The sequence below is a fragment of the Salmo salar genome, chromosome ssa16, assembly GCF_905237065.1.
Source record: "Salmo salar chromosome ssa16, Ssal_v3.1, whole genome shotgun sequence".
In the NCBI taxonomy this organism is placed as follows: domain Eukaryota; kingdom Metazoa; phylum Chordata; class Actinopteri; order Salmoniformes; family Salmonidae; genus Salmo; species Salmo salar.
The window spans coordinates 18,419,620-18,444,481 of record NC_059457.1 but is presented as its reverse complement, the minus strand read 5'-3'; the positions used below and the strand labels follow the sequence as shown (position 1 = coordinate 18,444,481).

Genomic DNA, 24,862 nt, shown 5'->3' with positions numbered 1-24,862 from the left:
CTCTAAACTTGAGACATATGTGGCTTTGTGTTGTGTGACAAAACTGCACAGAGATTTTGAGATCCTCTGTCCAACTTATCACTCAAACTCACCTGTCAGATTTATCTATAGTTATGCACATTCACAAACAGGATCTATCTACAATTATAAACTGTGTGGTTTGAGCCCTGAATGCTGACTGGTTGAAAGCCATGGTATATCACACTGTACCACAGGAAGGAGAAAAAAATAATTTGTACTATTCTAATTACGTTGGTAAGCAGTTTATAATAGCAATAAGGCACCTAAGGGGTTTGTGGTCTATGGCCAATATACCACGGCTAAAGGGTATGTCCTAAGAACATCCAAATACCACACTTCCTCGGCCTCACTGCTTAATAATAGCAGTCAAAACAAGTTAAATCGACATCCATTGATGGAAAATGATCTGGAGAGTTTAATAACGTCAATGTATCTTATATTTTCTCTTGCGAAACTCTCAATTATTTTGATGTTAAACTACATTTTGCTTCTTCTTAGCTCGATAACGTTATGGGAAAAGGGTTTGATTGATAAATGTGGCAACTCGTCTGTCGCTGCAAAAAAAATAAAACGTCGGCTAGTTTTAAGCACTTGTGAGCGAGTTTTCTGAGCTCACTGCCTAGACATATTTTGCTAGAACCTGGCAACCCTGCCATCGCAGCGGGTGGTCAGTGAAGAAACTGAGGCGAAGTTCAGGCTTTTTCTCTCGCGAGGAAGGACGCCGTTATCGAAATCCCTACAAACAACACGAGAATTCATCATTCACACGGTAATATAACCCAATCTAACACCGTACATACCCCGTGAGCCAGAAGTGGAGATACTGTATGCTTTGAACCTTCATTCAAGATTTCATTTAGAGGACTATTAATATAAGATAAACCACATCATAAATGTACAACGCGGCCACGGATATGGGCATTGAGGCCTAGCGTACCATTGTAATGCGTGCTTGTTGTACTTGTGGCTAGCACGCTAGCTACCGCTAATGAGAATTATAAATGGTTAACGTTAGTTAGCTAGTTTAGTGTACCTTCTGCAATGGCAATTGTTTTTGCCCTGATATATTACATCTAAATACACAAATGAGACTCAATTTGTAACCTCCTTTTTGTTGACGTTTTGTAAGATATGGCAGCATTCAGAAATGTTATTCCATATTTACCATGCAAGTTAGCCCAGCTAGCTAAGTAGCCCAGCTGCCGGGTAATGTCTGACATGTTAGCTAGTTTACTACTGTAATCATGGTTTGTCATGCAATAGTTTACCGTTCAGAATTTCTGCTGTTAATAATACAAATATACATGGATGAATCTAGGCTTATCTAGAATGTAAATTAGACGGGCTAACTAGCGAGCTACTTTACAACTCACTTGGATTGGCCTATATCAACGTTTCTCAAACTAACTGGGGAATCCCAAGGGCTGTACGTTTTTTTGTTTAACCCTAGCAGTACACGGCTTATTCAAACAATCAAAGTTTGATCATTTGAATCAGCTCTGTGAAACGCTGGACTAGATATAACTAGCTAGCTACATGCAATGGTGGAGAGTCATAATTTAGGCCCAGGGACTTATTCAGGAACGTTACGTTGATTCTGTGGCAAAACATTACACGGAAGCTAAACCGGGAGGGACCTACCTACATTTGTCCAATAGAAACTCGAATTCGTTGCAGAACTGAACCGTTTGGACTAGTGATTACACCATAGGTTTTAGCTAGTTTAGAGTCAACATCAAGACCTAGAATATCTGCAACTTCATTGTTTAAAGTTAGGTTGTAAACATATTGTCAGCGAATGAAGACATGCTGTATTATTTGTGCACAGTCGCCTGTTCGTTCAAGTTCAGACATCTAGCTTAATTGTAGTGCCATACCTCTATTTACTATTGCCAACAAGATAATGACCATAATTAAGTGTAAATTGTTGATCAATAAAGCTATTTATTTTCACACCCCTCCACACATTGGCATTCAAACCAAAATCCAGATATTTGAAATTAGGTACAGGTGGACCGTTTGTGCCACTGTAGGCTGCTACACAATATCCCATGATTAGTAGGCAAAGTTGGACACATGACACATAAGCTATGTTCGAATACCCATACCGTATACTACATACTTAATGACTATATAATATTAGTTAATTTTAGTATACTGTAAACCATGGGTGGGCAACTTCAGTCCCCGAGGGCCTGATTGGTGTCACTTTTTCTTTATCCCTAGCAAACACAGCTGATTAATCAAATTGCATTCTAAACTGAAGATCATGATTAGGTGATTATTGGAGTCAGGTGTGTTAGCTGGGGCAAAACTGTGACACCAGTCAGGCCCACGAGGTCTGGAATTGCCCACCTCGCTGTAAACAAATGGTATCCTTTCAGTTGAGCGTACTAACGCTTCGCCTGTCTACCCGAAGTTGGTGCTGTTGCTATGCAGCCTCTTGCTAGCGTAACAAATTACTAGCTAGACATTGTACGACTTTGTGTGTGTTCTTAAATTCAATCTGGAGTGCCAGAGTGCACTCTGCGTTAGTAAATTCAGAGAGTTGTCAGATTATCCGTTTTTAAATTCAGAGCGTTTCTCCCTGGGGGCGTTCAGAGCACACACTGGACGCTCTTACCGAGGAGCAGGGTTGTTTCGAACATTCTGACCTTAGCTTGGGTGCTTGACTGCCTCTAACTGGCTAACTACTTCCAGACACAAATGAGAGAACACCTCACTCTGACCATTTTACTCGCCCTAGCAGAGGTGGTTGGCAGTTTTCATGTTATCCAGAGCGTTGGTGACTGTAACTGTGCTGCTGGCAAGAATTGAATTCCGCTTTGTTTTGCCGACGTTTAATTACACAGGACATATTCAACGGGTGTTGAGTGTTCGTAAATTCATCATTTATTCTGTGCTCTGTAACATTCAGGCGAGTGCTCCGAACGGAGATAGCCAGAGCGAATTTACAAAAGCTCCTGAATGTCCATTGAGAACGCACGACGACTATACCATTTAGTTAAGAATGACGGGAATAATCAAGTCAATAAACGTTGGGTAGTTCATTAGATAGCATATAGTTAATATACTGGCAAGTTTGATGTATTGGTAGCCAACTAATGTCAGATAGCTAGTAAACATGCCTGGTACATACTGCTGTCGTGATATGCTATGTGGCTCGTAAGGATAGCGTAGCTAACAAATTGTCAGCCAACATTACGTGTAAGGTGACTTATTTGAAAAGTCATTACTGTATTACATTGCTCTACATTTTCGTCGGACTTCGGCTACATATTTTCTTCAAAACTGAAAACGACGTGAAGCCACACCCATTTTCTGAAGAGTTGCATTATGGGGCCTAAAAGCACGGAAATAGTGTCAACTGTTTGTATACTTTGTATTTTGGGGAATGTAGTACGACATCCGGGAACTTTTGCCATACTAACTATATACGGTTAGTGTGAGTATTTGAAGTTATACACTATATATACAAAAGTATGTGGACACCCTTCAAATTAGTGGGTTTGGCTATTTCAGCCACACTTGTGGCTGACAAGTCTATAAAATCGAGCACACCGCCTTGCAATCTCCATAGACAAACATTGGCAGTAGAGTGGCCTTACTGAAGAGCTCAGTGACTTTAAATGTGGCACCATCATAGAATGACACCTTTTCCAACAAGTCAGTTCGTCAAATTTCTGCCCTGCTAGAGCTGCCCCAGTCAACTGTAAGTGCTGTTATTGTGAAGTGGAAACTTGCCGGAGCAACAACGGCTCAGCCGCTAAGTGATAGGCCACACAAGCCCACAGAATGGGACAGCCGAGTGTTGAAGCGCGTAGTGCATAAAAATCATCTGTCCTTGGTTGCAACATTCACTAACGCGTTCCAAACTGACTCTGGAAGCAATGTCAGCACAAAAACTATTAGTCTGGAGCTTCATGAAATGAGTTCTTATGGCTGCACTCAAGCCTAAGATCAACATGCGCAAGGACAAGCGTCGGCTGGAGTGGTATAAAGCTCGCCGCCATTGGACTCTGGAACAGTGGAAACGCGTTCTCTGGAGTGATGAATCACGCTTCACCATCTGGCAGTCGGACTAATTTGAGTTTGGCGGATGCCAGGAGAATGCTACCTGCCCCAATACATAGTGCCAACTGTAAACTTTGGTGGAGGAGGAATAATGGTCTGGGGCTGTATTAAAAAAAATATATATGTATTTTTTTTTTTGTATCTAGCCCCATTTTCTTTCCAATTTCATGATATCCAAATGCGATCCAATTACGATCTTGTTTCATCGCAGCAACTCTCCAACGTGCTCGGGAGAGGCGAAGGTCACGTCATGCGTCCTCCAAAACATGACCCGCCAAACTGTGCTTAACAAATCAAATCAAATATATTTATATAGCCCAGCTGATACATCAGCTGATATCTCAAAGTGCTGTACAGAAACCCAGCCTAAAACCCCAAACAGCAAGTAATGCAGGTGTAGAAGCATGGTGGCTTGGAAAAACTAATCCTTTTGCCTGCTTAACCCGGAAGCCAGCTGCACCAATGTGTCGGAGGAAACACTGTTCAACTGATGACCGAAGTCAGCCTGCAGGCGCCAGGCCCAACACAAGGAGTCGCTAGAGTGCAATGAGTCAGGTAAAGGCCCCATGGCCATACCCTCCCTAACTTGGATGACGCTGGGCCAATTGTGCGCCGCCCTATAGGACTCCAGGTCACGGCCGGTTGTAACACAGCCTGGGATCGAACCCGGGTCTGTAGTGATGCCTCAAGCACTGCAATGCAGTGCCTTCGACCGCTGCGCCACTTGGGAAGCCACTGGGGCTATTTTTCATCCTTTTGGCTAGGCCCCTTAGTTCCAGTGAAGGGAAAGCTTAACACTACAGCATACAATGACATTCTAAACGATTCTGTGCTTCCAACTTTGCGACAACAGTTTGGGGAAGCCCTTTCCTGTTTCAGCATGACAATGCCCCCATGCACAAAGCGAGGTGCGTGAAGAAATTATTTGTCGAGATTGGTGTGGAAGAACTTGACTGGACTGCACAGAGCCCTGACCTCAACCCCATCGAACACCTTTGGGATGAATTGGAGTGCCGACTGCAAGCAAGGCCTAATCACCCAACATCAGTGCCAGACCTCACTAATGCTTGTGGCTGAATGGAAGCAAGTGTGTTACTGGCCCACAATACCCCATAAAGTGAAATTATGTTTTTAGAAATGTTTACAAATTAATTAAATTAAAAGCTTAAGTGTCATGAGTCAATACGTATTCACCCCTTTGTTATGGCAGTCTAAATTATATCAGGAGTAAAAATGTGCTTGACAAGTCTCATAATAAGTTGCACTGTGTGCATCACAGGAGGTTGGTGTCACCTTCATTGGGGAGGACGTGCTTGTGGTAATGGCTGGAAGGAAATCAGTGGAATGATATTAAATACATCAAACGCATGGTTTCCATTTGTTTGATACCATTCCATTTCTTCTGTTCCAGCCTCCACTGATGTGCATTAATAGTCAGTTAACACGATTAAAAAAAAAATCTCATCTCTGTATCTCACACATACAGATAATTGTAAGGTCCCTCAGCCGAGGAGTGAATTTCAAACACCGATTCAACCACAAAGAGCAGTGAGGTTTCCAATTCCTCGCAAAGAAGGGCACATATTGGTAGATTGGTAAAAAAGAAAGCAGACATTGAAAATCCCTTTGACCATTGTGAAATTAATTACACTTTGGATGGTGTATCAATACACCCAGTCACTACAAAGATACAGGCGTCCTTCTCCAACTCTGTTGCCGGAGAGGAAGGAAAACATTCGGGGATTTCACCATGAGGCCAATGGTAACGTTAAAACAGTTAGAGTTTGATGGCTGTGATAGGATTAAACTGAGGATGGATCAACAACATTGTAGTTACTCCACAATACTAACCTAAATGACAGAGTGAAAAGAAGGTATCCTGTACAGAATAAAATATTCCAAAACATACATCCTGTTTGCAATAAGGTACTAAAGTAAAACTACAGAAAATGTGGCAAAGAAATGAACTCTTATGTCCTGAATACAGCACGTTATGTTTGGGGCAATTCCAACACATTACTAAGTACCACTCTTCATATTTTTGTGCAAGGTGGTGGCTGCATCATGTTATGGGTATGCTTGTCATCGGCAAGGACTAGAGATCGTTAAAAATTATTTTTTTTAAATAAAAAGCTAAGCATAGGCAAAATCCTAGAGGAAAAGCTGGTTCATTCTGCTTTCTTGAAAATGGCTGTCTAGCAATGATCAACAACCAACTTGACAGAGCTTTTGCAAATATTGTACAATCCAGGTGTGCAAAGCTCTAATAGACTAACATCATGATCAAACCGGCTCAGCGAGTGTGTGCTCCATCGTGCGCATGTTGAGTTTGTCTATCCCCACCAGACATGATCAGGACACGCAGGTTGAAATATCAAAACGAACTCTGAACCAACTATTTAAATTTGGGGACAGGTTGAAACACATATGAAACATTCATGGACATATAAATCATTTTATTGTTCACATACACATGTTTAGCAGATGTTATAGCGTGTGTAGCGAAATGCTTGTGTTTCTAGCTCCGACATTGCACTAATATCTAACAAGTAATATCTAACAATTTCACAACCTATACCCAATACACACAAATCTAAGTAAAGGAATGTAATTAAAAATATATAAGTATATGAATGAGCAATATCAGTGCAGCATAGACTAAGATACAGTAGAATAGTATAGAATACAGTGTATGTATGTATGTATGTATGTATGTATGTATGTATGTATGTGAGATGAGCAATGCAAGATATGTAAACATTATTAAAGTGACTAGTGACTAGTTTGTTAAAGTGGCCAGTTATTTCAAGTTTATGTATATAGGGAGTAGCCTCGATGGGTTAGTGATGGCTATTTAACAGTCTGATGGCCTTAAGATAGAAGCTGTTTTTCAGTCTCTCGGTCCCAGCTTTGATGCATCTGTACTGGCCTCGCCTTCTGGATGATAGCAGGGTGAACAGGCAGTGGCTTGGGTGGTTGTTGTCCTTGATGATATTTTTACCTTCCTGTGACATCGGGTGCTGTAGGTGTACTGGAGGGCAGGTAGTTTACCCCCGGTGATGCGTTGGGCAGACCGCACCACCCTCTGGAGAGCCCTGCAGTTGCGAGCGATGCAGTTGCCGTACCAAGCGGTGATACAGCCCGATAGGTTGCTCTCAATTGTGCATCTGTAAAGGTTTGTGAAGGTTTTAGGTGAAAAGCCCAATTCTTTCAGCCTCCTGAGGTTGCGGCTTCTTTACCACACTGTTTGTGTGGGTGGACCATTTTTCAGTTTGTCAGTGATGTGTACGCCGAAGCTTTCCACCTTCTCCACTGCGGTCCCGTCTGTGGATAGAGGGGTGCGCCCTCTGCTGTTTCCTGAAGTCCATGATCAGCTCCTTTGTTTTGTTGACGTTGAGTGAGAGGTTATTTTCCTGGTACCACACTCACTCCCAGAGCCCTCACCTCCTCCATGTAGGCTGTCTCGTCACTGTTGGTAATCAAGCCTACTACTGTTGTGTCGTCTGCAAACTTGATGATTAAGTTGGTGGTGTGCTTGGCCTAGCAGTCATGGGTGAACAGGGAGTACAGGAGGGGGCTGAGCACGCACCCTTGTGGGGCCCCAATGTTGAGGATCAGCGAAGTGGACGTGTTGTTTCTTACCTTCACCACCTGTGGGCGCCCGTCAGAAAGTCCAGGACCCAGTTGCACAGGGCGGGGTCCAGGACCGAGTTGCACAGGGTGGGGTTCAGACCTAGGGCCTCGAGCTTGATGATGAGCTTGGAGGGTACTATGGTGTTGAATGCTGAACTATAGTCAATGAACAGCATTCTTACATAGGTATTCCTCTAATCCAGATGGGATAGGGCGGTGTGATGGCGATTGCATCGTCTGTGGATCTTTTGGGGCAGTAAGAAAATTGAAGTGGGTTTAGGGTGACAAGCTAGCTTGTTGTTGCTAGCAAATTTGTCCTGGGATATAAACATTGGGTTGTAATTTTACCTGAAATGTACAAGGTCCTTTTTGTTTGCTGAATCTTTGTAGAATATTGACCAATTTTTAGTAACACAAAATCGTGTGTTCTCTACTATAACAATTCATCCATAGATAAAAGGACCAACCTAGTTAGTTTCTAGTAATCTGTCCTAGTTCTTCTTCTGTGGATTTTATATTGCTGTTGGCAGCCAACTTTAAGGTGCATTACTGCCACCAACTGGACTGGAGTGTGGACCTCATTCATCTTTCAATCACCCACATGGATATATGCTCCTAAAAACCATTGAGGAGATGGGAGAGGCAGGACTTGCAGCTTGTCTAGCATCTAAAATAGAACCATTGCGCATGTCTGTGTGGTCAGCATGTTACCCAGAAAGACTCACCGCTGTAAGCGCTGCCAATGTTGATTTTTAACATGTTGACCCAGGTGTGAATGCTCATGTAAATCAGATATTTTTGTATTTCATTTTAGAAAAATTTGCTAACATTTCTGAAAATGCATGAATACATTTTGAATTCAGGCTGTAACTCAACCAAATGTGGAATAAGTCAAGGGGTATGAATACTTTCTGAAGGCACTCTACATCTCAGTATAAAGTAGCTTCTTTGTCTTTCTAGATGAGAAGATGAGAGGATGCCACCTAAGCAGTGGTGTAAAAATACTTTCAAGTAATACTTCAGTAGTTTTTTGGGGTGTCTGTACTTTACATTTTTGACGACTTTTACTTCACTACATTCCTCAAGAAAATAATGTACTTTTTACTCCCTACATTTTCCCTGACTCCCAAAAGTACTATTTTGAATGCTTATCAGGACAGGAATATGGTCCAAATCGTGCACTTATCAAGAAAACATCCCTGGTCATCCCTACTATCTCTGTTCTGGCAGATTCACTAAACACAAATGCTTTGTTTGTAAATTATGTCTGAGTGTTGGAGCGTGCCCCTGACTATCTGTAAATTAAAAAAATAAGAAAAGAAAATGGTGGTTTGCTTAATAGAAGGAATTTGAAATTATTTACACTTTTACTTTTGATACTTAGGTACATTTGATCAATTACATTTACTTTTGATACTTAAGTATATTTAAAACAAAATACTTTTGGACTTTTACACAAGTAGTATTTTACTGGGTGACTTTCACTTTTACTCGAGTCAATTTCTATTAACTTATCTTTACTTTTACTCAAGTATGACAATTGGGTACTTTTTCCACCACTGCCCTTAAGACACCCACATTAGGAAGCTTGCTCAACAAGAAGCTAACACTCTAGCTGTTATTATTAGTTCTATGACCCAGACCCACTCAGGTAAAACTTCACACAGGGAATAGAGCAGGAAATAAATCAGACTCTTTCTCAGTTGTTTTCTCCTTGAATCTGGGGCCCTGTCCAGAACCCAAGACAAAAAAATCAAGGACAATCAATAAAATACTTAATTCAACCTGAATTTCAAACAGGGTTAGGGTTGAGTGCCCTCTGGTGGAAATCTGGTATTTTGACAAATGGAACCAGACAGTAACCACTTATTACTATTAACTATATTTGATTAACTGAGTTTATAGATATTTAATAATATTGACAATAAAATGTATACTTTTACTAGCTTCAAGGCTAAGAGCACATTCATTTCTCAGTTGCAGGGCATAGCTCAAGTAGTCAGTTCTTCATTCATCTTATATCGACCTTGAGGTAATTTGCCTTGTTAATCGCAAGTTGGAATATTGAAATGATGAGTTACGCATATTCTATGCCATGTCAGGATTTGTGGCCCTCTAATCAAGCCTAGTAAATTCACATGACTCAACCAATATTGAAACAAATGTATCCCAGTCCCCAATCAGTGAGTGGTGATATGTGCCAAACTAGTTAAGTGACTCGTCCTTGAATTATGAGGTCCAGTTAAGCAAAAGGCACAGAACAAATCACATTTTAATTGTCACATGCTTCGTAAACAACAGGTATAGACTAACAGTGAAATGCTTACTTACGGGCCCTTCCCAACAATGCAGAATACAATAAATAAATAATAATAATAATATTTTTTTCTATTATTATTATCACAAGGCATAAATACACAATGAGCAATGATTGCTTGGCTATATACATGTGGTACCAGTACTGAGTCGATGTGCAGGGGTACAAGGAATTGGGCTATTGAGGTAGATATGTACAGATAGTTAGGGGTAAAGTGACTAGGCAACAGGATAGATAATAGACAGTAGCAGCAGTGTATGTGATGATTGTGTAAATGTGTGTGCGGTGAATATGTGCCTGTGCAAGTGGAGTGTAAGTGTGTGAGTCCAGTGTGTGTGTGCATAGTCAAAAAGAGTTGACTATGCACACACACAAGATGCTCTCAATGGTGCAGGTGTATAACTTTTTGAGGAGCTGAGGGCACATGCCAAATCTTTTCAGCCTCCTGAGGGGGAAGAGGTGTTGCCGTGCCTTCTTCATGACTGTGTTGGTGTGTTTGGACCATGATAGATCCATAGCGATGTGGACACTGAGGAACTTGAAGCTCTCAACCCGCTCAACCCGTTTCGGCCCTCTGTTTCCTGTAGTCCATGATAAGCTCCTTTGTCTTGAGGGAGAGGTCTTTGACCTCCTCCCTGTAGGTTGTCTCATAATCGTTAATGATCAGGCCCACCACCTTTGTGTCATCGGCAAACTTGATGATGGTGTTGGAGTCATGTGCGGCTACACAGTCATGGGTGAACAGGGAGTACAGCAGGGGACAAAGCACGCACCCCAGAGGGGCCCCCGTGTTGAGGGTCAACGTGACGGATGTGTTGTTGCCTACCCTCACCACCTGGAGGCGGCCCGTCAGGAAGTCCAGGACCCAGTTGCAGAGGGAAGTGTTCAGGGACTTAACTTAGTGATATCTTGGAGGGCATTATGGTGTTGAGTACTGAGCTGTAGTCTATTAACAGCGTTCTCACATAGGTGTTTCTTTTGTCCAGGTGGGAAAGGGCAGTGTGGAGTGCAATAGAGATAGCGTTGTCTGTGGCTCTGTTTGGGCATTAAGTGAATTGGAGTGGGTCCAGGGTTTCTGGGATGATGGTGTTGATATGAGCCATAACCAGCCTTTCAAAGCTTTTCATGGCTACAGATGTGAGTGCTACGGGACGGAAGTAATTTTGACAGGTTACATTGGTGTTCTTGGGAACAAGGACTATAGTGGTCTGCTTGAAACCTGATGTCTGTGCTACATGTTTTCTTTTTAGAACAACCCCCTTTGTCAAACTGTTTTATTTGCTTATTGCTGATTGTCATAAATTCACTGACATTGGGATTGAAGAGCCAGAGAATGTCAAGGCTCTTTTTATTTTCAATAATGATGTTGTTTTGTGGTCCTCTCTGGCTTTACAGGTCTGAATAATGTCGGAACAAGATTTGGCGGAGATAGTGCAGATAGCAGTGGAGGACTTGGGCCAGGGCGACCAGACTGGTAAGATCTATATTACAGACCACTAAGTTCTGTCCAATCACCATAACTAGGGCCATGTGACCTGACAAGGAAAACCACAAAGGGGAAATTGCTGGCTCTCGATAAATGTCATGCTAATACATCCAAAAATGTCTCTATACATCCATTTGTCTGTATTGTAAAGGAAGGGTCAGCACTGACTAACTATCCATTGGCTAAAGGTGAAGCTTCAATTCTGGCTTTAGATGTTTTATTTTAATGGCAGCTACTACCCATGTGGGTACATTAGCAATGGTCATAGAAATTGTTAAAAGGTTTTAAAAACAATTCTAATAAATTGACAATGGATTTTTACAATCTATCAGATATCGACAGAATAATAGCACATCATCTTTTTTACTCTCATGGACAAATAATGGGGTTCAGGGAGGTGCGTTGGGTCATTGTCCTGTTGAAAACAAATTATAGTCTCACTAAGCTCAAACCAGATGGTGGGAATTCGGGTGTTAAATTTGTCAAATTTTACTTTCGTAGAATGCACATTAATGTAGTGTAGTGTGTGTGTGTGTGTGTATGTATGTATATATATATATTGTTAATGTGTATATATATATATATATATATATATATTGTTAATGTGTATATATAATATATATATATATATATATATATATATATATATATATATATATATTGTTAATGTATCAGGTATTTAAAAAATATATATTCTTTGTTAAAATAAAGTAAAAGATATTTGCATAAATAAACCAGGTTATAACCGTTGCAGAAATGTTACACTAAATATCTGCGTGCACTATTTCTGAAAAGACTGCACGCACACACAAATATTGAGATTTATAAACTTGGCACATGCCATATATACACATGTTTCCCGTTATAAATCAGACCTGAATGAAAAACTGTGCACGCTTTAACACACATTATAACTCTTCCTGAATACTGCCCATCATTCACCTTTTATGGTGACAATAATGTTGTTTTTTGCTGTATACTTTGGAAGATTGGAATTAGGCCAAGACAGTTTACCTAAAGGGAATATCAATGGCGAACTTGATCAAATGTCTTTGGCGGTGTTGGCAAAATTATTTATTTGCAGTGATATTTGCTGTATCGACCGTTTCAAATTGTTGTGGACCTGTAAACAGATTGTTTGAATTCAATAATGTTTTGCATTTACTTTCTCCTGAACCTAAATATGCTGCATGCCTGCGATTTCTGAAACGTTGTCTACTCTGAAAAAAAATGAAAACAACAGTAGGCCTATTTACTGTGGTAGCCTATACACTTCAATGCAAAAGATCAACTGTCTATTCAACTGTTAAATTCTACTGTATGTTATAAGCCGTGCTTCCTTTCGGATGCATAGAGCAAAAACGTGAAATTATAATAATCTAATAGGCCCAATGAAATGAGAGATGCACATGGTAATTTGTTGTATGGCTATTTCGGGAATATGAACTCATGGCCAGAAAAGGTAGAATGGTTATGATATACAGTACCAATCAAAAGTTTGGACACACTTACTCATTAAGGGTTTTTCTTTATTTTTACTATTTACTACATTTTAGAATAATAGTGAAGACATCAAAACTATGAAATAACACATAGAATCATGTAGTAACCAAAAAAAGTGTTAATATTTAATATTTTAAATTCTTCAAAGTAGCCACCCTTTGCCTTGATGACAGTTTGCACACACTCGGTGTGCGAAACTGGAATGCTTTTCCAACATTCCAGAAGGAGTTCCCACATATGCTGAGCACTTGTTGGCTGCTTTTCCTTCACTCTGTGGCCCAACTCATCCCAAACCATCTCAATTGGGTTGAGGTCAGGTGATTGTGGAGGCCAGGTCATCTAATGCAGCACTCGATCACTCTCCTTCTTGCTCAAATAGCCCTTACACAGCCAGGAGGTATGTTGGGTCATTTTCCTGTTGAAAACAAATTATAGTCTCACTAAGGTCAAACCAGAGGGGATGGCGGATCGCTGCAGAATGCTGTGGTAGCCATCCTGATGAAGTGTACTTTGAATTCTAAATAAATCACTGACAGTGTCACCAGCAAAGCACCATCACACCTCCTCCTCCATGCTTCACAGTGGGAACCAGACATGCAGAGATCATCTGTTCACCTACTCTGCATCTCACAAAGACACGGCGGTTGGAACCAAAAATCTCAGATTTCGACTCATCAGACCAAAGGACAGATTTCCACCGATCTAATGTCAATTGCTCATGTTTCTTGGCCCAAGCAAGTGTTTTCTTCTTTTTGGTGTCCTTTAGTAGTGGTTTCTTTGCAGCAATTTGACCATGAAGGCCTGATTCACACAGTAGTATCTGAATAGTTGATGTTGAGATGTGTCTGTTACTTGAACTCTGTGAAGCATTTATTTGGGCTGCAATCTGAGGTGCAGTTAACTCTAATGAATTTATCCTCTGCAGCAGAGGTAACTCTTGGTCTTCCTTTCCTGTGGCGGTCCTCATGAGAGCCAGTTTCATCATAGTGCTTGATGGTTTTTGCGATTTTCGTTTCTCTTTGCTTATTTGAACTGTTTTTGCCATAATATGGACTTGGTCTTTCACCAAATAGGGCTATCTTCTGTATACCACCCCTACCTTGTCACAACACAACTGATTGTCTCAAATGGATTAAGAAGGAAAGGAATTCCACAAATTAACTTTTATTAAGAAGGCATACTTGTTAATTGAAACGCATTCCAAGGGACTACCTCATGAAGCTGTTTGAGAGAAGGCCAAGAGTGTGCAAAGCTTTCATCAAGGCAAAGGATGGCTACTTTGATGAATCTCAAATATATTTTGACTTGTTTAGCACATTTTTGGTTACTTGATTCCATATGTGTTATTTCATAGTTTTGATGTATTCACTATTATTCTACAATGTAGAAAATAGTACAAATTAAGAAAAACCCTGGAATGAGTCGGTGTGTCCAAACCTTTGACTGGTACTGTATGTATTATGTTTATAAATGAAATATTGTCTAGGCTACTCGATACATTTGACCATTATAGTTTTCAGACGTAGCCTACAAACGTCAATAGAAAAGGTGAACAGTCTGTTAAACTGTGCTTCGGATCGGATTGTATAGAATGGTAGCCTATACAAACTTGTTGTAGGCCTATACACTATTTTGCGAGTATGAAACCATCACAGTCAGAAAAGGTGAGGAAGTTATTCTGCAATGATCATGGAAATGAAATAAATAATTGGAAATAGATTTATAATTATTTTAGAATGCAAAGATAAAATAAGTCTACTTTTGCTCTTCTCACTAACAACAAATGATTGCATCTTATTATATTTAGCTACCTGTTTTTTTGTTATGAATATGTCAAGATATAGTCCCCATTTGCACAAGGCTACCATTAGAAACTGTGCGTACGCACGGTACATTTGCGTACGCTAGGGTACATTTGGATAAATCACTTTGAAAGAGCTACATACAAGCAGCAACAGTGCATCTTTTTTTTATGATTGTGTGTGACTGCATGTGTGATGTGTTAGATGTGTTGGACAATCATGAAGATTCTGATGACAAGCCTGACAGGAAAAGGCCAAGGGTGGACAACAGCACCCAGGATGCCTCTCTAAAGGTAGGTTACTCATGGACTACTTTGGGGGTATATTGGATATGATATGCAGTTCTAAGCTGAGTCAGTCATGTGAGCATGTCAGTTTGTTTGTCCTATGAAAATAAATCAAATTGCATTGATGTAGTGTTACGATCCCAAACAAGAACTCCAAAAAACACTGCTCAACAGAAAAAGGGAACAAAATAATGAGCCACTGACAACCAGTACAAAACAGGTGGGGTTTTAAAATGGGTTCTGAAAGGCATCTATGGGGGGTGCCTACTGTCTGGGTGCTGGCCAAGTAAACTCAGGTAGGGTCTTAACGCCCACGAGATTTGCCATATAACGGAGAAATTAAAAAAAAAGAAAACCCGCTCCAACTTCGGTTAGAAAGTGAAAATAAACATGGTGGAGGGATACATCTGAGGTGAGGATTTACAGATTTACTCCCGTGTACACCTGTGTCACGGCTGGGGTCCGCCCCTATATATAGACCCCATGGCCACGACACACATTCTCCTTCATTTTCTCAGCGGACGTCCGTATGGTTTGAGGTACAAACTTTCTGAAGTTTGCTTGGTAAGTCACTGGTAAGTGTAATATCTTGCGTGGAAGTATACTCCCTGGCTGTTTGCAGCCTGGAGCAGCTGGCCACAACATGGCCGCCCCTCCTCTTGAGTGCTCCACTCGCTGCACGTGGTTGATCTGTATCTTCCGCCCGTGGTTTGTCGTACTTGTGTTTCGCTAGCGTTACACTACGACTCTGTGTGCACCCATTAGTATGGTGGCTCTTGCTGCCACAAACTGTAATTCACCTTACACAACTTGCCAACTGGCTTGTTCTGTGTGTGTGTTGTAAATTGCTTTAACATGCTGCTCCCAATGCCATAGGCGCGGGTTCTCTGCTAATTACCCTGTGGGCTTTTTGTCTTGTTCTTTCCCCTGCAGAGTGTAAGAGTATCTCGGTGGGCTTTCCACTACGTTGAGACATTAACTTTGGAGTTCCTCTTGGCGTTCCCCTAGGATAGGGGGCGCTAAAGCGATTTTTGAAAAAAAATTGTGCCCATTTTAAACGGCCTCCTACTCAAACTCAGAAGCTAGGATATGCATATAATTAATACTTGTGGATAGAAAACACCCTAATGTTTCTAAAACTGTTTGAATGGTGTCTGTGAGTATAACAGAACTCATATGGCAGTCAAAACCCCGAGACAGATCGAAACAGGAAGTGGAATTCTGAATTGCGAACTCAACTTCATCACGTTGCCTATTAATCACACCGTGAGCTATGGTTCATTGAGCACTTCCTATTGCTTCCACTAGATGTCCCCAGTCTTTACAAAGTGGTTTGAGTCTCCTACTGTTAAAACTGAATGAATGAGACGCTGTGGAACGTGGTCACACGGAGAGGGCCATCACCATTATGACGCCGACGCCCCTGGTTACCCTCCCCTTTCGAAACGTTTTGAAACACAATGCAATCGTCCCCCTCGAATCTTATTGGCTCTCTTGTTGAAAAACGCCCTGAAGATTTATGTTATACAACGTTTGACATGTTTGAACGAACCTAAATGGGAAAAAAATGCATTTTCTCAAAATGGCTGTCCCGTGGCCGACGGAAGTTTTGGAGCAGCCTTCAGACGCGCTAACAAGAACAAGCTCTTGGAACATAAAGGAGTATTTTTTTCGAACTAAAATACATTTGTTGTGGACCTGGGATTCCTGGAAGTGCTTTCTGATGAAGACAACCAAAGGTAAGGGATTATTGACAATAGTATACAAGACTAGATGTGATATGCGATTATTCTAAGATGGCGCTGACCTGTAACGTTAGCCTATTTTTCAGAGTATCGCATCCCCTTTCATCGCAAAGTATGATTACCCAGTAAAGTTAATTTTAAATCTGGCATTACAGGTGCTTTCAAGAGATATTCATCTATAAATCTTAGAATGACAATATTACATTTTAAAAATGTTTTCGAATAGTAATTTAGTAAATTGTAGCTCTGTTTCATCGGATGCATTTGAGGGAAAATAGTTAGTCAACGTTACGTACCGATGTAAAATGCTGTTTTTATATATAAATATGAACTTTATCGAACAAAAGAATGCATGTATTGTGTAACATGATGTCCTAGGTGTGTCATCTGATGAAGAATGTCAAAGGTTAGTGCTGCATTTAGCTGTTTTTTGGTTATTTGTGATGCATGTGGTTGGTCGGAAAATGGCTATGTGGCTACTTTTATGATATACTCCTCTAACATAATCTAATGTTTTGCTTTTGCTGTAAAGCCTTTTTGAAATCGGACAACGTGGTTCGATTCAGGAGAGGTGTATCTATAAAACGATATAATTAGAATTTTTTAAATTTATTTTTTAATTATTAAATTTTGTTATGCTAATGGCGATATGATTTTTCGCTGGATGTCAGAGTTACTCCATCATATGGTGCTGTTTTTACTGTTTGCATATTAAAACCGGCTAGGTAATATTGCAGTTGGCGTAAAACAAAAACAAAAAACTAATAAATCAAATCCATGACCTGGTAATTTATCCCTCACCGGGTTCCTATTCCTTCAAGCGGGTCACGACATAAGCTCTCCCAGGGCGTCACACCCCTGCTCCGTGGTCTTGTTGGCTTGGCTGAGCTTATGGCTTCCCTTTGTGACAGGTGTGATGGTGGCATCCCCTCTGGGGAGAGGGCGGTGGAGCGCCCTACTGGATGCCTGTTTGTGTGGTGTTCTCAGAACGCCTGTGCCTGGCACGATTGGAGGCCATGCGCGAGTGGGTAGGCCAGACTCGGGCTCAGGCTGGGGACGAGCTCCCTCCCTCAGGAGTGGTGTACCAGCGAGCTGTTAGTCCCTCTCCTGGGCTCAGTATCCCTCCTAGGAAGCATGGCTGGAGCCACCGCAGGCAGAGCCCATCTGCTGCCAGTCCTGGATGGGGGCACGAGTCGGACCGCTGGGACCACCTTGAACGGAAAGTGCATGCCCTGCATTAGGAGGTTGATACCTTCGATGGCGATGACAGCTGTTCCCTGTTGGCCAGTGATATGCTGTTCCTGGGGGACAATGCTGGCACTGTTCACCACCGTGAGCGGAGCTACCAGGCTGACAGGCTATCAGAAGCCGGCAGCGGGGCTTCATCGCCCCCAGCGGCTCGAGAGGCTATGAGGAGCCTACTCACTCGAGTAGCCACTGCATTGGACATCAAACTGGTGGACAGTGATGACTCTCCATCTGTCCCCATCTCTGCTGAGTTCTGCGAGCCCTTTCAGGAGAACTGGGCCTCTGTCAGGGGGCTCTTCCGACTCACAGCAAAGACTGGACCATGGAGTTATGTTACGAGTCACTCGGCCTCCGGGAGTACCCAACCATGGACGCCATGATAGCTGCCATGGTCCTCCCGGACTGGGAGATTATAGTGTGGAACCTGCGACTGAAGCCGGGACCCCCCAGAGTCTTTGATGTGGACTTGAAAGCCACATATTGGATCCCTCTGCTCTGTTGGCTGCCTTACAAAAGCGGCCATGCTGCTGCAAACCTACCTGCAGACTCTGTTGCCCTGGCTGCGGGGAGTTCCTCCGGGAAGCGATGGAGGTGTCTCGCCTGGTTTCCCTGCTCCAGAGGGATGTGGCCTGCGCCAACGGATGGGCCATGGCGCAGGTGGTTACTTCCCGGCGCCATCTCTGGTTGGCCCAATCTGCCATCTGCCAGCTGCTCTCCAGAGCTACTCTCCCCATTACCCCAGGGGTTGATAACGTTCTGGAGCAGACCGATAAGGCTCGTAGGGACCGGGAGACCCTGAGATGGTTCATGTCACTGCCTCAGGCACCGGGTCCAAGGCAGATGGACCGTCACCTTCCACCTGCACCCGAACGACAGTGGGGTCCCTCTCCTGCCCCATGGCCTCGTGCTGAGGGACGACAGCGGGGAGGGGCACAGCGCGCGGTGGAGCAACAACCTGTCAACCGTCACCGCCATAGGGACATGCCTGTGGGACCCAGGCGCTCGTGGTGCCAGAGGAGAGGAGGGCCCTGGCAGGACCCCTGACACACCCTTCCCCGGCCTCGGCCGCTTCTCCTGGTCTCAAAGGATGTGGAGTCTCTCTGGGTGTTGTCCAAAATGCTTGAGGGGTACCGACTCCAATTACACTGCCGGCCCCCGTCCTTCAGGGGCCTTCGTGTCACCACGGTGGCTGACCCCCTGAAGAAAACCCCGTGGCTGGAGATCTCCTTACTTCTGGACAAGGGTGCCATCTGCAGGATCGAGACATCAGAATGGCTAGGTGGGTTCTACTCCACTTATTTTGTGGTCCCAAAAAGAGACGCAGGATTTCGACCGATTCTGGACCTCCGCAACCTCACTGGGTATTTGAAGATACTGAGGTTCTATATGCTGTCCCCAGCCCGCGTGTTGCAGGCCGTGTCCAGGGACTAGTGGTTTGTGACGCTGGAACTGAGGGATGTGTACCTCCATGTTCCTGTTCACCCAGCTCATTGACAGTACCTCCGATTCACTTTCGAATGGATGGCTTACGAATTCGTGGTTCTTCCCTTCGGCCTCTCCTTGGTACCCCACACTTTCACAAAGTGCATGGACGCTGTCCTGGCACCTCTCACGTCCAGAGGATTGTTGATCCTCAATTACCTGGACGAATGGCTGATTTGTGTCCTGACCAAGACCCAAGTCCAGTCAGACTGAGACATGTTCCTGACCCACATCGGTGGGCTGGGCATTACTGTAAATGACGAGTCGTCTGCCTCCCGAGTGCCGCAGTGGTCTAAGGCACTGCATCGCAGTGCTAGCTGTACCACTAGAGATCCTGGTTCGAGTCCAGGCTCTGTCGCAGCCAGCCGCGACCGGGAGACCTATGGGGTGGTGCAAAATTGGCCCAGCGTCGTCCGGGTTAGGGGAGTGTTTGGCTGGCAGGGATGTTCTTGTCCCATCGCACTCTAGTGACTCCTGTGGCAAGCCGGGCACAATGCACGCTGACACGGTTGCCAGGTGTACGGTGTTTCCTCTGACACATTGGTGCGGCTGGCTTCCGGGTTAAGCGGGCATTGTGTCAAGAAGCAGTGTGGCTTGGCTGGGTTGTGTTTCGGAGGATGCACGGCTCTCGACCTTCGCCTCTCCCAAGTCCGTACGGGAGTTACAGCGATGAGATAAGACTGTAACTACCAATTGGATAACACAAAATTGGGAAGGAAAAGGAGTAAAAGTAAAAAAAAAAAAATATATATATATATATATATTAAAAAGTGCCGAAGGGTGGCCCAGAGGGTGGCCTTCTTTGACATGGAACTGGACTCAGTCCTCATGAGAGCACGCCTGCCCACCAGAAGGGTTCAGGCGATCTTATCTTGTCTCGACCACTTTCGGCATGGGCGGGTGGTATCCACCCTGACCTGCCATTGCCTGTTGGTCTTGCTGACGGCGGCCTCGTTGCTGATTCCCCTGGGCCTGCTCCATCTCCGGCCTCTTCAATGGTGGTTCAACTCCCACCGGTTGCACCCAAAGCGCCACCGTCACCGCCAGCTGCAGATGACCGCACAGTGCCACACGGCATTGTTGAGGTGGCGCTGTTGCTCCTTTCTCTCAGGTGGGGTGGAGATGCTGAGGATGTGCCACCGGGAGCTGGTCAGCACAGACGTCTCCCAGATTGGCTGTGGGGGGGGGGGTGACCAAGGGCAGGTCGGCCAGCGGCTGTTGGCTACCCCCTTGGAGCGGCAGGCACATCAATACACTACAGCTCCGAGCTGTACTGCTGGCCCTGCGGTCTTTCCTTCCACATCTGAAGGGAATGTCCTGGTGAGAACGGACAACAACACTGGTGGCTTACATCAACCATCAGGGTGGACTGTGGTCCCACCGCCTCCATCTTATGGCACGGGAGCTCTTTCTCTGGGCTCAGGGACGTCTAGCGTCTACACACAGCGCATGTACATGGCATCCTGAATGTGGCAGCGGATATGCTCTCGAGGGAGGGCCCGCTACCTTGGGACTGGAGCCAACATCCCCAGGTGGTGCAGCACCTGTGGGACAAGTTCGGGAGGGCGCAGGTGGACCGGTTCGCCTCCCTGGACAATGCAAACTGCCCCTTGTGGTACTCCATGTCAGAGCCACCAGGGCCTCTGGGCTTGGATGCTCTGGCTAATGATTGGCCAGGGCTGGAGCTTTACGCATTCCCCCCTTTTCTCCTGACCCAGGCTGTGGACAGGACCTGGATGGCGGAGCATCGTCTGCTAGTGGTGGCCCCATACTGGCCCGGACGACCCTGGTTCAGCCTTCTCCTGTCCCTGTTGTCTGGGACACCTTGGCAACTGCCCCTGAGACCCGACCTGCTGTCTCGGGCCGGGGGAACTCTGTGGTATCTGAGCCCGCACCGCCTCAGTCTGTGGGCTTGGCTGCTGAACAGCACCAATGGTCCATGTTAGGAGTACAGGAGGGTGTAATGAAGACCATGCAGAGCGCAAGGGCACCAACTACAACCGTGACATACCAGATGCGCTGGCGGTTGTTCTACTCTTTGTGCACTGGTATTGAGGTTGTGCCCAAGTCATGCGGGGTGCAGTATGTCCTCCAATACCTGCAGTCTCGCTTGGATGAGGGCTTGGCAGCCTCTACACTGAGAGGGTATTTGGCCGACACATCTGCCTGCCATGTGGGGTGGATGGACAGGCCAGTGGGCCGCCATCCTTTGGTCTCTAGGTTTATGAAGGGGGTTCGTCAACTGCGTCCACCTAGGACCCGCTCAAGGGCGAGCTGGGATCTGGATGTGAGCTTGGCAGCTTTGGCAAAGCCGTTGGAGTCTGCCTCAGTGAAACACCTCACTATGAAGATGGCTTTCTTGGTAGCGATTACTTCCATGAAGAGGGTGGGTGAGCTCCATGCTCTTTCGGTCTGTTCTGAGTGCTACCGAATGGACCCCGGTGGGAGGAGTGTATCTCTGTCCCAACCCTTCATTCCTCCTGAAGGTTCTGTCAGACAGGCATGTGAACATCACTTTTATTCTGTTTGCTTACGACCCCCTGGCAGTGGTGGGGGGAGTCTGGGCCTCCCTCCGGCATGCTGTGCCCTGTGCGGGCACTGGCTGCCTATGCCTATGTGGAGCGGACAGGGTCAGTGAGAACAACAGGCCAGCTCTTTGTCTGCTATGGTGAGAGAGTCCTAGGCGCTGGCCTGTCAAAGCAGAGGCTCTCTCACTGGATCGTGACACGGTTGCGATAGCATACCGCCTGGCTGGCAGGCCAGTGCTGGGATCTGTGCTGGCACATTCAACATGAGCGTCCTGGGCTCTACTGAGAGGAGTGCCCCTCGCTGATTTCTGTGCTGCGGCCAGCTGGGCTTCCTCTTGCATCTTTGCTAGGTACTATCGGGTAAATGTGGCACCTCCCTCTGCGGTTGGTTCAGCGGTCCTGGGCGTCGCCTCCCCTTCCACATTGACGGCCCCTGCGTCTCGATCCCGCGCTGGGACTTCACTGCTGGCTGGCCAGGTCCCTCTAGCACCGACTAAATCTGGTACGGGTATACCAATATATTGTAGTGATCCGATACAGTTAACCATAACCAATGTTACCTATATATATTGATTGTGAGCTATATGGATCACTCCAATCCTCTACAGTGCTAGAAGCGCCTCAAAAATGATGTAGAGAATGTGAGTTGCGGCCATTGGGTCTATATATAGGGGCGGACCCCAGCCGTGACACAGGTGTACACGGGAGTAAATCTGTAAATCCTCACCTCAGATGTATCCCTCCACCGCGGAGTGAAGCCAATATATTGGAGTGATCCATATAGCTCACATAACCGTGGTTATATTTGTAACCTTCGTTGTGATGCCAGCTGCAGAGAAGTATTTGGGATTATGATATTTTACTGCAGAAGCGTTACAGGGGGTGTTGAATGGTAGTGTTCTGTCCTCCCAGGCTGTCGGCCTGGGGTAGGATTAGATACTGATAAAGTAGTGCAATGGGGTGGTGTTTTTTTAATGACGGTTAATAGTTGGTAGGGTATTTTTTCCCCTTTTGTATCACCATGTATAATAGATTGTAAAGTAGGTGGTGGCATGCAGCTTTAACTTTTGTTTGCGGTCCGCCATAATACTATAGAAGAAGAACGAAAACTGAAGATTGTAAGAATAGGGCTACTGTAGTGCTTAGTCTCTAAGCTCATTGTAAAGAAGGGAACTTACTTCAACAACCACCAATGTGTAACATGCATTTACACACACACACACACACACACACACACACACACACACACACACACACACACACACACACACACACACACACACACACACACACACACACACACACACACACACACACACACACACACTTAACTCTCTCTCACTCTCACTCTTTCCCTCTTCCACTCTCCAGACCTTGTTGTACTCCATCAGCCAGACGATCTGCCAGCGTCTGGACAACATGGAGGCCAAGTTGCAGATGGTAGAGGTCACGTGCCGGACCCTGGAGAAGAAGCTGGATGCCGTGGTCAACAAGAACCAGGCACCCATCCAGGTCCCTATGGTGGCCGGCTCCCCTCTGGGGGCCACCCAGACCTGGAACAAAGTGCGCTGGTGAGTTGAAGTGTGGACCCGGGTCCATATTCATTAGGGTATATCGTAGCAGGCCATTTTGCCATGACAAACAAAAATGAGAGTTTCTTATTGGACATGTCCAGGTAGTCTTTTCTGTCTCAGTCTGTTTTCTTCTGGTGCCTAATGAATACAACCTGGATAGGACTGGGGATCATGGTGGGATAGAATTCTGGGACTGGTCAGGGTGAGATGAGGACTTGGAGACAAAGGGTGATACACTGGAGGATGTTGACACTGGTTGACTTGTACTTTATGAGGGGTGAGGGAGTACTCATTCTCTTTCAAGTGAGTGCTTAAGTAGAATGCACTTATTCCCATGAACACAATTTGACACTGGAGCCTGTTGAGGTATTTGACACAGAAGAATTCCACATCTGCCCCTGCAGTGTTGTTCCACAGACCAATGTGATAGTGAGCCAAGACCGACCGAAGGGTCAGGAGGAGTCAGTAACTCGAGGGGCAGATTCACTGGAGAACCTCCTTAGCAAGTGAGTGACTGACACCTGTTTTTTTTAGAATCGCATATAGAACAAATACTGTTGTGCATGAAACTGTGATCTAAAGTCTGATATACACAGAACCGTCGTAACATGGTGGTCCTATGAAACCTGCAGAGTTTAGTGACTCAAACAGAACCCAGTGGAATGCAGTTTGGCTCGGCCTATGGGTCCCTGTGTTGATACCTCGCTCTAACTAAGCCTCTGTGTTTGTTCCATCAGCACAGTGGGCGGGCGGAGGCAGAACACGTTCTTGGTGAAGGTACCGGCGCCGGAGGACAGCCAGGAGGAACAGGAGAGCGGATCAGAGGCCAGCGACTCAGTGTCCAACAGTGGCCAGGCCAACAACTCCCAGAGCACCCAGAACGTCACCCTGATCACCCTCAACTCCGAGGGTACGACCCTGTCGGAGCGTGCACACGTGATACATGCATGCACATACACAAACCTTCACAGAAAACCAGAAACATGCACACACAGAGAAACTCAGAAACCACACACATGTCCCAAACATGGTTTGAAGTGTGCATTGTAAAGAAAAAGCCACTTGATCTTTTCATCCCTGTCCCCATTTTGTGAATCGGGCTAGAGTCTTCTTAGTTAGACAGATACATCAACACATTTGAACTCCAATGCAGCTGGAATTT

At 44.7% G+C, this 24,862-nt stretch overlaps 1 protein-coding gene across 3 annotated transcripts in view; it reads left to right on the top strand.

Moving 5' to 3' along the window:
- The first annotated feature begins 510 nt into the window (after nt 1-510).
- LOC106573315 (protein BANP) overlaps nt 511-24,862 on the top strand; it is a 71,977-nt gene continuing 47,625 nt past the window's right edge. For 2 of the 3 annotated variants that reach the window (XM_014148264.2, XM_014148265.2), the window contains exons 1-6: nt 511-790; nt 11,441-11,519; nt 15,041-15,129; nt 23,498-23,697; nt 24,105-24,206; nt 24,438-24,610. In XM_014148264.2, coding sequence (XP_014003739.1) covers nt 11,450-11,519; nt 15,041-15,129; nt 23,498-23,697; nt 24,105-24,206; nt 24,438-24,610 — 634 coding nt within the window. In that variant the 5' untranslated portion in view covers nt 511-790; nt 11,441-11,449. The remainder of the gene's footprint in view (nt 791-11,440; nt 11,520-15,040; nt 15,130-23,497; nt 23,698-24,104; nt 24,207-24,437; nt 24,611-24,862) is intronic. The other variant, XM_014148266.2, reaches the window with a different exon arrangement.